Source organism: Kogia breviceps, chromosome 1 (assembly GCF_026419965.1).
Source record: "Kogia breviceps isolate mKogBre1 chromosome 1, mKogBre1 haplotype 1, whole genome shotgun sequence".
Lineage (NCBI taxonomy): Eukaryota > Metazoa > Chordata > Mammalia > Artiodactyla > Physeteridae > Kogia > Kogia breviceps.
In genome coordinates, this window is record NC_081310.1 from 192295856 (window position 1) to 192308439 (window position 12584).

Genomic DNA, 12584 nt, shown 5'->3' on the forward strand with positions numbered 1-12584 from the left:
AAGTCTCACCCGAAAGGAGGGAGGGGTTGTCTCTCTACATTAAGAGCCATTGGGCTAAACCAAGTATGGAGCTCCACAGTCTACATATTTATAAAAATTTTTTAAGTATTCGAGTAACACTAATAAACCAATTCTAAAAACTAAGACATGGAACAATTAAATTTACCTCCTCAGTGCCTTTGGTGAACACTGATAGACTTAGTTTACGATGAAAATGAGTCTGTCATGAATCTAATCATCACTCATTCATGGAATTGAGATTATCTGACACATAGAGTCATTTTCTCAATCTTTATCAGAATCATCTAATACCTGAGTTACTTCCCATTAGGACCGTAGACTAGAGATGAAGGGGCTACTGAAATCACCTGTCCTACCTGCTATTTTTTCTGAGAGAAACTGAAGACCAGGGTCCTAAGGGGACTAATCAATCTATGACAGAAGTCTGAACCCGGGTAACCTGCTTTTTTTTTTTTTTTCTTTGCGGTACGCGGGCCTCTCACCGCTGCAGCCTCTCCCGTTGCGGAGCCCAGGCTCCGGATGCGCAGGCTCCGCGGCCATGGCTCACGGGCCCAGCCGCTCCGCGGCACGCGGGATCTTCCCGGACCAGGGCACGAACCCGCATCCCCTGCATCAGCAGGCGGACTCTCAACCACTGCGCCACCAGGGAAGCCCTTGCTGCTTTTTTTTTTTTTTTTTTTTTTTTTTTTTTGCGTGAACCCGGGTATCCTGACTCACACTTAGGTATGCCTAGGGTCACTCACAAAGCCAAATATTGTAATAACACCTGGTGGCACCTGCTATATTTCCTTAAATCAATACATTTTTCTCCCTGATGCTTGGGTTTTGTTCTATATGCAATCAAATTAAAAGAAAACAAAAACAACTTATAACCAAAAACAACCTGTAAGGACTTTTACAAAGGGAGGGAGATGCGTTAGTTCCTGTCTGTGAGGCAGGAGGTGCCTGGAGAACTGGTCCGGCAGAGCCGCTGGGAGCCTGGTAAGTACACGTGTGCACTTACCCTCAGGTTCCTGAAGGGTCCTACATAGAGGCTCTGCCAGCTGCGTGCTCCAGTTGGTCTAAACAAGAAAGATACAGGAATGAAACACAAGGAAAGTGGAATGCAGACAATGACAGAGAACATGATGAAGGACAGGACAAAACTTCATGGATGTAAGGAAAAGGAACACACACATAAAGATGAAGAAAACTGAATGAAAGCGAAGGAAAACAGCAGTTATCCACTGCATCAAGGTTCGCCCCCCACCACCCTCCCCCAAATAACCATCTTTGGCTCTAGTTGGGGATCGGATGTGGTATACTTACTCTCAGGCCTATCCCATGCCCATGCTGCAAAACGGATGCCCTTACCACCTAAGTGCCGTTCCGCGAGACGGCCGAAAGTCCCAATCCGTGCCTCTCATTTTACAGAGACACCCAAGGACCAGAGACATGAAGTCATCTGCTGGAGATCACACAACTAAATTATCTCTGGAGGAGTCAGAATTAAAACCCAACAACAACGATACCAAAAGTGCTCTACTACGTTTAGTTCTTAAGAACAATAATGCACAATATAAACATTCTTTACAAAGCACTTTACATCCATTATTTCACTCGTTTTCAACAGCAAATGAAAGAAAAGTGATATAAAGACTTTCACTACATTTAAAGAAAAGGAATGATCACATTGGAATGGAGATTTTTTTCCAGTTCAAGTTTATCTTATGCCAGAAGCAAGTTATCAGTCAACAGCACGGAACCCCAATCTGAGCAAATATGTTAAATAATATCAATAAAATTGGATTTTCTAGAGAAATAGCTACCCATATAGAGAAATCAGAGAGCCACAATGACTACATTTTAAAGACAACATGTGGCATTACGCTGCTGGTGCCTGCAATGCAAGGTGCAAAACCAAAATTGCCTAAAGCATCACATAAATAATTTAAGTTCTGGACTATTTTCTACTCTTCTGATGAGCTAGACAGACACCAGGAAATTCTAAAGAATAATGTTTCAGTTAAAAATGTTCAGGCCTCAGAGAGAATGCAAAATTCTAGAAGGTCTGCTCAAGTTACATTAAAAATTCATCACAACAGTGAAGGCTCATGCATTTGGTGATTGAAATGAATTAAATTTAGAACCATATGTAACTCTACGTGCACTGCCTGCCTCCTCACTGGGGAGCTACTCAACTCTGAAGCTTAAAATCAGAATTCAGTATCAGTGCACCGAAGCAGGTCCAGCCCATCTCTGTCTGGGGGGCTTACCGCCTAACTCAGATGCACAGATGATTCCAAACCAGGCAAGACCCACAATCACACCATGAAAGGTCACCAAGGAAATGGGCTGACCTGGACCAGGGACCAACCCTGACCCCCCAGAGGGTGGGTGTGCCTACTGCCTCCAGGTCCTCACTCACTCAGCCCTTCATCCCTGCGACGGAACTTCCCTCCTCTCTACGCTACCGGAACTCCACTCAGACGGTTACCTCTGATCTTGTAATCACAAAACCCCAAATTTCTTTATCTGCCCCCAAGTCTCTCTCTGGCATTTGACAGTCTCATCAGTTTGATGGGCTTAACATCTTAAAACCCCTCTCCCGAGCCTTATGACATTACCACCTAGACTGTCCTCCTCCCGCGACCATTCTATGGCAAAAATCTTTCTCTTCTTTCTACCTTGAAATGAGAGGCTCCCACGTAGGAAACCTGAAGGCTGGAAGCATGCTTTCACACAAGGTTGAAGAAAGGCTCCAACAAAGTATTCAGCTAAGCAGAGGATACAGATCTTAGAGATGAGAACAGACACGGGATAATGGAATTAATGGGCTGTATTAAAAGGTAAGAGAGAGAAGAACCCTAAGATTTGGAGTAGAAAGAGCCCTGAACATGGTGTAACCAAACTTCACAAACACACTTCTCTGAGCTTTCTCTCCTCACAAGAACTGACTAAAACCTCACAGCACGTGTGTAGTAAAACTGGGACTTTTATTCCCATCCAACTCACCGTGTTCTAACAGCCGTGTTAGTGACACTTTGTGGGTTACAATTTCACCCTGGAAAACAATTAACAGTGCCATCTGCATTTCAGGCAAGTTTTGAGAAATGCATCATGAACATACAAAGTCATTATGCATCTTTTTCAATTTCTGAAAGGCAAGGGAGTGGTTTTCAGGACAGCAGGCCCAAAACAAGATGAAAAGCTTAACTGGGGAAAAAGCATAAAGTTCATGTTAAATGACTTCTTTATAGGACTAAAAAAAAAAAAAACCCACAAACAAGATCTCTAGCAGATCAGGCAGTAAGGAAGGGGAACCAATGGACGACAGCAAAACTGTTGGTGTGAGCTCCCTGAGGGTGGTCAGTTAGCGCTCAGCACTGGTTCACATCTGGCAGTGGTCGAACATTCTGCAGTGGGTGTGATGAGTAGAGAGAAGAGAAGCTGGAAACGGATATACAAAACTAGGTTTTCCACAAAGAATTACAGGACATTTCAATAATCCTCATGTTTTTTTTTTTTTAGGCTGTGCCACGCAGCACGTGGGATCTCAGTTCCCCGACCAGGGATCGAACTTGTGTCCCCTGCAGTGGAAGCACCAGGGGAGGGGGAGCCCTTTCATGTACTCTTTAAAAAAAAAAAAAAAAAAAAAAAAGGATACTGAGTTTACTACCCTGGAAGTCATCAGAAGGAACCTGTGGCAGCAGGCCCGACATGAGGAACTGTAACCAGAAAGGCTTCCCCGTGTAAAGGTCGACAATGTCACCACACACGCAAGAACGCGTTTATCAGATGATCAGAAGTGGCCGTTACAACTGGCCAAGGTGAGACCCGTGGATAAACAAACCACTTGTGGCCTTAGCCCCGTCAGTCCACTGTGTTTCAAAGAGAGAAATTTAAAGCAGTAAGATGCTGCAACAGTTGGTTTTTACGAAAGTGATATGCTATACATTTTCTACAGATTTCTTTCACAGAGAAAATAACCTTGATATGTACCTGGTAGTAAAAAATTCTGTGACGCTGCTTGCGCAAAATTTCAAATCTTTCTCTGTAGTTAAACTCCTCCCCAAGAGCTGTCTGCAATCCTGGAGGCAAATAATAAAAATAAAACCTCTCTGGTTTTAAGTTGCTCATGGTATTAAAAAAGGACTCTAGGCTTTGCTTCAACAGAAACAATGGAACAAAGTTCTGGATTTTTCAGCGCTGCAGATCACAGTATAAATTCCTGGAATGCTTGCAGCCCGAGTGAGGGATGGGGCGGGGCGGAGGAGGGAGCGGGGGCACAGTCTCTGCTGCTGTGGAGGCTCTGGCTCCCCGCCTCTTCCAAATGTCAGGCTGATGGAAGAACAGCAAAGATCACATCTGAAGGGAGCTTTTAATTTCTTTTTTTAAAAAAGGCTTTTAGTGGCTTTGGATAATTCCAAACACTAGAAATGGTTCCCCAAATAAACTTCAGTAAATTCAAATTAAGAAAGCTTTAAATTTCCTTACACTCTTGGGAACCTCAAAAAGTCTTGTGGCATAAACAAAATGTTAGAGACTAATTAAATACTTCTGAAACTTAAGCTGCTAGCCTGTTCTGTTTTACAATCATTTTAATTTCTCAAGTTCTTCTCATGGATTTTCAGTAGCCTTTATTTTACAGGAAAAATAAATGTATCTAAAGTCTGAAAACCTTACATATAAAAAGTGAATTGGCAACTGCAAAGTAAAGAACTTAATTCAAAGTTCAGGTGTCAGTCCCCTGTGGCCAAACAAACCAGGCCTGGGAGCTGTGCAGGGAGGTGGTGTGTTACAAGTGCCTGCAACCCTAAAACACAGGGGACAGCCACACTCTCGAGCACTGGTCAGTCTCAGCAAAAGGAGTCTATTTTCTCCTCCCAAAGTCCATGATAAGTTTCACAATGCTATATCCTGATGAATAAATTACAAAACTTAGTTTAAAAATACTTTCAGGAAGTAAAATCTAGATATAAATCTGAGTCAACACAATTGCAACATGTAAAATTCATCCTTTACATTTGTATACAGAAATGCCCACAGGAACAATGGTCAAGCCATAACACCAATTAATAAAATCAGGCTAAAATTTATCCACAGATGTAAACCAAAAGGATCCGCATTAAGATGTTGGCAGGTGGCTCCTGGTGACAAGATTATTGATGAGGGTATGATACCTGTTTCTCCATCTGTTTGTATTTTCTTATTTTTCTAGATGAACATTTGGTTACATGCTGCAAAAAATAAACGATTTCTTTAAAAAGAAATACCTACAAAAACGAAATTTAATGAGACAAGAGAAAACGTTTCTCTTGGTTGAGATTAACATATGCAATTTTACATCGGTACAATTTGGAAAACGCCTCAACTTTCCACTTTGCCTGCACAGCAAAAAGTATCAAAGTTGTTTCTCTTTTCCATCTCCCACCTGTACACCGCAGCATAGTGTCCAGAATGCACTCTCCCCAGAAACACCAAATGCACAACAGAGATACAGTGACATCTGGGATTTAAAATACATTTGACCCTTGAACAGCACATGGGGGTTCAGGACACTGACCCTCTATGAAGTTGAAAATTTGTGTATAACTTGTAGTCAGCCCCGCATATACGCGGTTCCTCCCTAGCTGGGTTTCTGCATCCTCGGGTTCAACCAACCTCGGATCACTGAGTACTGTACTATTCATTATTGAAAAAAATCCGCATATAAGTGCAACCCTGTGGTTCAAACCCGTGTTGTTCAGGGTCAACTGTATTCATAACAGACATTATTAAATAGCCCTAACTGCTTAAACATTCACATTACCACTGGGAGCCTTATGGTATATATCCTTCAATTCTCTTTGCCATGCACCACATTACTTCAAGCAAAAAATTGATACGTCTCCTTTTGAAAAGCCACACACCCCCTATTCTTTTTCTTGTTTCAATGTACTTGGTTACCATACCCATAATTATTTAAGTCAAAAATCCAATTCAAACAATCACCCTGAGTACCTCCCAGGTATGTAAGCTGAGGGTCAATGTCTTGGCAGTCAACTATGATAATCATGACAGTCTTGTTCACTAGCTTTTATTTTGCTTCTCCTAAAATGTAAACATTTGGCAATGGCATTTGAATATGACACATTTTGGTAGAGTTTTAAGCAATTCATTTATAAACACAAAAGAATTTATAGCTACTATACTACCAAATCACCGGGATCTACCATGAAATGAGACGCTTTTATTCCAGTATAATTTTTAAGACTCTTCATCACTATTGCTAAATGAGCTCATTCCCTTCTGTTCAAGACCTCAGCTGTCCTCCAGCCCCTTTCACGCCTGCAGATGTGCCTCTATCAGAGCGTACGAAATGACACATCTCTGCTCCCATCGGAAAAGAGGTTGGAGCTCTCCAGGGCTTAGGCACGTACCCGGGGTAGCACAAATTCACCCCTCTGACAAACTCAAAACTCCCGAGGTTGTCTTTCAGATTCAAGAAGCAGAGAAGCAACTAAAATGTATTCTCTTCACAAAGCAATTATTTTTTAAAATCACAAGTTACATATAAATTCAATTCCGGATTTTTTCTCTTACAGACCTCCACCTAAAAACAAAATCCTACTAGCCTATTTAACAACTCATCTCATCCTCACATGTATTAGCCTATATCGGACTACTATTAAAATTTACCCCAAGCTCATTCTTGCTAGATAAAAAAATTTTTCCACTACATACTTTGTGAAGTTTCTGGAATAACAGTGAAGTAGAAGTATTTTGATCATTTTCTTGAGTGCTTATTACCTACAAGGCACTTTGTTAAGAGCTATAAGGGAACACATATATATTACTACAAAGATGTCTGCCCCAAAGATATTTTAAATGGAAGTTATATGTCTAACTTTGTGAAAAGCAATCCCCTTTGCAAAAAAAGGCCCTACTAATGTCAACAAGAAGCAAATCTTGAGTGGAAAAAAAATGTTCCAGAAAATGTGTATTTCATTAAAAATAGAAAGAAGGGAATGAAGGAGGGAGGAAGCTGGCAGGAAGGATGGGGATGGCAGAGGCGGGGGGGGGGGGGGGGGGGGGGAGTGGGAGAGGGGGAGAGGGGGAAAGAGACAGCAAGAGAGAGATTGGGGGCGGGGTGATGTAAATAACCATCCAGCCAGGTACAGTGAGGCGGCTCAAGGAATTGCTAGTAACCAAGCCACAAGCTACAGCCCGCCCGCCCTTGGTAGGAACACAGCCACGGGGCTCCAGCTCTGCTAACAGGCTCCAGCACTGAGATCACAGACTTTTACAAACACTAAATCTTACTCAGTGCTGCTCTCCAAGGATTATCCCACAGGGTCCCAAGCTGACGCTGCTTCTCTCTTTTGCCAGTGTAGAGGTAAAATAACGCCTTCAGGCTACAAAGAAGTCCAGGAGGAAGAGCTCACGAAAGGATGAGGATTTGAAACACAGCTGCCTCCTAGGCCAGTGTCCACGCTGGGAAAAGGGGTCTCACTCTCAATCCAGTCACTCATTTCACCTGCCCCCAAAGGTTCCTGTGTCACCAAGGTCACACATCTTCCCTGCAAAGAGCTGACCCCAACTAAAGTGAGACTTGGACTGGGCTCTCCCCCCTCTCCCTCCCTGGTGTTGGGGTGGCATTCTGAATAAAATAGGTCCCCAAAGGACAATAGCCCACAAAACGGAAATTCACAGAACTGAAATTACGGGCCAAGACATGATTAAGGAGAAGTAACCCTGGTCCAGAGCAGAGGGGAACTAACTATGATACATACTGGTTGTAACTACCTGATACTGTCCTAGGCAAGGGAGCACGAGATAATGTGCACAAAGAACTAACTCTGCACAGTGGCTGACACAGACTCGATAAATGGAATCAATTGTACGGATTATGCACAGTAGATTCTACTAAACAAATTACAGAAATCCCACGCCTACAAGTCTAAATTGTCAGCATATGTTCCTTCTTATGAAGACAATAACATTCTGCTTCCCTAACAAATCCGAATTCATCCATTTGTTTTACTCATTTGTTCTACATCGATTCACAGGATCCCACCCAGATATCATTACAGAAATGTACAAGTCCAATGAGGACAGACGTTTAATTGAGATAAGAGAGAATTATGTCAAACACTCACTAACATCTCTATTAATATATATAAATGCTCTAACAGCAGAAGTTGCCAGTATACGTCAATTTTAAAGCCTGTAATCCACTGATTTTACTGCTTCTGAAGAACACTGTGTTCTTAATTTTTTAAATTAAGCATATACTAGTTCCTAATCTTTTTGGGAAGGAATCTTAGACCTCTTTGAAAATCCGATAGCACCTAAGGCTCCTCTCCCCGCACAGTCACGAAGAGCCGTAATCACAACATCTGGGGCTCAAGGATACCTGTGTTACTATGGAGTCAAGTTGTGAGTTCAGGTAAATATGCATCTTGACAGGAGTACCCCTGTGTGACCCTGAAAAAGAACCCCGACTCCTCAGACTGCTCAATAAAAATACTGCACAGATAATCAGGACACTTAGTAAGTATAATACATAATAAATAAATAAAACTGACATTGTCAACTTAAATAGTAACTTCTCCTAAGAGAATGGCTCTTTCACACTTTAGTTTTTCCCTGAATTCATATCCAGAAAGATGTAAAATGACAAGATTTCCTAATCTGTCATAAACAGCACTGAAATAGCTCCCACACAGTTACCTTCAAGGTTGTCTGATAATTTACTATCTAAGAAAATGTATCCAAAATTCATCCAAAATCTCACCTGCATCAAATTTCGTTGTAACAGTAGAGTCACGAGTGATCTGGATCACATAAAGACAAGACAGAGAAACAGGAAGACAGTAAGCCCTTCATTTGGGCAGCAGGCAAACAGTGAAACGTTTACTTCTGCTTATGCAATAAATCAAACTTCAAGAGTTCTCTAATCCACCAACCTGTGTGATCACAGGTGTCCTAGTTGGGGTAACTAGTGAAACAAGACAGCTTTTAAGATAGCAGATCTCCAGCAACTGAGGAATTCTCTAGTGTCCCGATGTGTATCTAGTTACAGATCCAAAGAGGCTCTTTACTCTTACCTAATTTGTAATCTATACTTAATTCATTCCATGTTGCCAAAGCAAAATATATGGATTTTTTTAAAGAAGATATTGAAACTGTTCATTTCTTTGTTGTTGTTGTTTTTTTTTTAAATCCAGAAGTGCCATGACAGGCCAAAGAATAGGCAGAGTTACCACAGAGCTAATTTTGCCGGTGGCCACCAATTACAATGAAGTGGATGGAGGTCGGCGAGCCACACGTGCTCCTGGGAGGCTCTCGCATAATGTTCACAGCAACCCTACACTGTAGGTGTTACCCTCATCTTACAGACAGGTAAACTGAAGATCAAAACGTATAGAGTAATCCATCTGAAGTCACACGCTGGTAACTGGTGGAGCCAGGATTTGGATCTGGCCTTGTAACTCCAAGGCTATGTTCTAGCATGCCACAAGGAAATCCACACACTGTACATCTCCCAGCACTCAAAGGTTTAGCTGGGTCAGCAATTTTTCCCTTCTCTCCTCCCCTCAACATACACACATCAGGCTCGTTTAAACAAGGTATCATTTGCAAAGTACTGATCCAGTTGTATTTAATACAGAAGCAACAGTGAAGCCTGAGCAACATACTTACTGTGCTTTAACACAGAAAGAGGCTGGAGGGGAACCTAACAGTCATTTACTATGAAAACGAATCCAGGTACTTTCTGACAATTGCCCATGAGATTTGGAAGACTGCACCTCTCTAAAACTGAAAGGGGTCAGAAATAGTGTTAGTTAAGGGTCACTTTTTCTTGAGTCAATACTTTCCACGCTCTGATTCAACCATGAATTTAATTTGCTTTAGCATATAGACAGTAATTTGTTTTCCAGTCAATTCCTGAATTTATAATTTTGATGGAATCAAAACCACAAATGGATGTTATTAAGCTTAACACTCAAATTTGATCTTGCTATCGAGTACTCCTATGATCACACCTAGCATGGAAGAGATACTTCCTGAATAATATATTTAGCAACTAATAAAACTCCTAAAAGCAAGCAAATCTGCAATCTTAAACCCCTCCTTCAAAAATCCAACCAAGATTGAGACTACTGGTAATTATTCCTTTTCATCTGTTTGGATGACAGTGAGAGGGGAAACTGTAATTTCAACTCCAGTGTTAATCCTACAAAAATTACAATCCATATGTGTAAACAGACAAAGATCAAAATTGCAACGAACGAGCACTGTGCTGCCCACAGCATAAATCTGGTCGAAATGAACATGGGTCTCCACCGATGCCAGCACTAACATCTTCACAGCACAGGGACCAAGGCAGGAGGTAGAGCGCAGTGACCTCCCATTCCTCACAGGGACCTGAGGCTTTCTGCTTTACTTCACAGAAAAACAGGTTCTGAAAACCTCACAGGTTAAAAACAAAAATACAGCCAACAGAACTAGAAAGGCATATTCTATACCTCAAACTGGCAAGAGAAGGAAAACAACCTAAGAAACCAAATGGTAGAAAAATAACAGAAGGCACAGAAATTTAGAAATTTAGAACGGGCACAGTGTTGCCCGTTCTAAACTGTCCCTCAACTTCAAACACCACACATAATTCTGTTTGGGGGTTCTAAACACGGGTGAACAAACCAGTTTGCCCTCATTTTTGTGGCATGTGGTGGCTCAGGAAACCTACAAAAGACTGCACCAAGAGGTAGGATTATAAGCACAAGAAGAAAAGATTGTTTATCACTGTAGCTTTAATAGAAATAGGGGGGAAGAGGAATTTTAGCCTAAGTATTATTTACTGCTTTTCTTTTTAACCAAAGCAAAGATCATCCTCTGCAGCTCTACATAACGGGTAACAAACATACAGCTCTTTCATTAAGGGTGAGATTAGGTTTTGGTCATTCAGATACTGATTAAACTAATAAGAACATATAAAATTTAAAGTTCTGAAAGTACCAAAATAGCAAGGATTTCAGATGTCATAATCTTATCTTAGAAACTGGTATTTTTATATACACACACATATACAATATCATTATTTTATCATTAAAATAAATCTCTTACCTCTGAAGCTATTCTAATATTCTTTGTAATATTAAAGTATATTAAATTTACTATATTAACAATTAAAATAACTATACCATCATGTAATGAAAACTTCTATCAAAAAATATTTTTAAATTTCAGAGTCATGACCACAAAAATGAGAGGAGGAAATAAATAGCTACAATAAGTGCTTCAGAATACTGAGGATTTTCTAGTCTCTTACCCATAATCCCTCAGGACTTTTTCTCAATATATGTGCCAAGTTTTAACCTTTTAAACAAAGTTACTTCCCCTTAATTTTTAGAGAAAATTTAAACAGAACAGAAAGAAAAATGCTTAAGAAATTTGAAAAATGAAAGCACAGATTACTAAGCATCAGTTCCGTCCAGCCTACAGTGTGGGTAAGGGTGTTAAGGACTTACTAAACCGTTAAGGAACAACTGAATAAAGAACTCTCAGTAAAAGTTTCAGGTGGAAAAAGCCATATTACATTTTGTTACAAGTCCAAGAAGTTTTAAGTTTTATACATGCACACATATTCTAAAGACTCTATTGTGGGATAAACACAATTAAGAATCACCCCTGCCCCACATGAGCAGAACTCAGAAGTGCACACAAACAGGTTAGGGCAACTCCTTTCTCATTCTTGTTTCCTTTCTTGCTTTTCCACCAGAATGAGTCAAGTTTCTAGAATAGGAACAGCTTTATCAGCAAACAAAACCTCTTCAGAAGCTACTGCTTTCAAATGGTTCATGAATTCTTAAAGGAAAAGGTAAAAAATTAAAAGCCACGCCCCCATAAACATTTTGACGAAACAAAGTCCCTATCTTTTGTTGGTGTCACATCATGAGAGTGAAGGAAACTAATAAGCATGATTTAACTCAATTATACCACAAAGAAATCAGAATTACACTTAAAATCAGGTTCTAGATTTAATTTTTAGAGTGTATGTTAATTAAAACATGTTCATGATCTATAACATTCAGCTTAAGAGAACTTTTAAAGTTATATTTTATTCAGTGGAAGAGTCAGTCATTCTCAACAGAAGACCACTAGCACAGAGGAGGACACGAAACATCAGTGGCTCCTTGAAATCATCAATCAAACAAAAGGCAAGAACGCCGCAGCGCCTCTGCCGTCCACACTGCCCAGGGACATCGGCCAGGCAATGTCTCACTCGGCTCCTGTGGCTTCCTAACGGATTTCAAAAATAATACACAACTTAAGAGAAATGAAATATTTATAAGAAGCTCAAACCAACAAATATGTCATTAAAACAAACCAAAACACTTAATAGACAAGAGCTGGAAAGGGATAAAAATCCAATCTGTTATTTTTTTTAAAAACTGTTTGAGGTGCTCAAAGGAATACAATAAATCTGTTTAATCCATAAGCCCCAAAGCAAAAATAACTCAAGGCATTAGTTTTCACCATAACTTAGCTTTCCAATACCAAAGATTGCACTTAATCACACTGCCTTATTATTTAGG

General features: G+C 40.5%; 1 protein-coding gene across 12 annotated transcripts in view; it reads right to left on the reverse strand.

Moving 5' to 3' along the window:
- The window catches only part of PRDM2 (PR/SET domain 2), a 120043-nt gene that overhangs the window by 48038 nt on the left and 59421 nt on the right, over nucleotides 1-12584 (reverse strand). For 2 of the 12 annotated variants that reach the window (XR_010837369.1, XM_067017074.1), the window contains exon 2: nucleotides 1025-1082. The exons of 9 other annotated variants lie outside the window; for them this stretch is intronic. Coding sequence is in view for 1 of the 3 variants with exons in the window: in XM_067017064.1 (XP_066873165.1) it covers nucleotides 1025-1082; nucleotides 8780-8785 (64 nt within the window). In the remaining 2 variants the exon portion in view is untranslated. Of the gene's footprint in view, nucleotides 1-1024; nucleotides 1083-8779; nucleotides 8820-12584 lie in introns of all 12 variants that reach the window. One more of the 12 variants, XM_067017064.1, reaches the window with a different exon arrangement.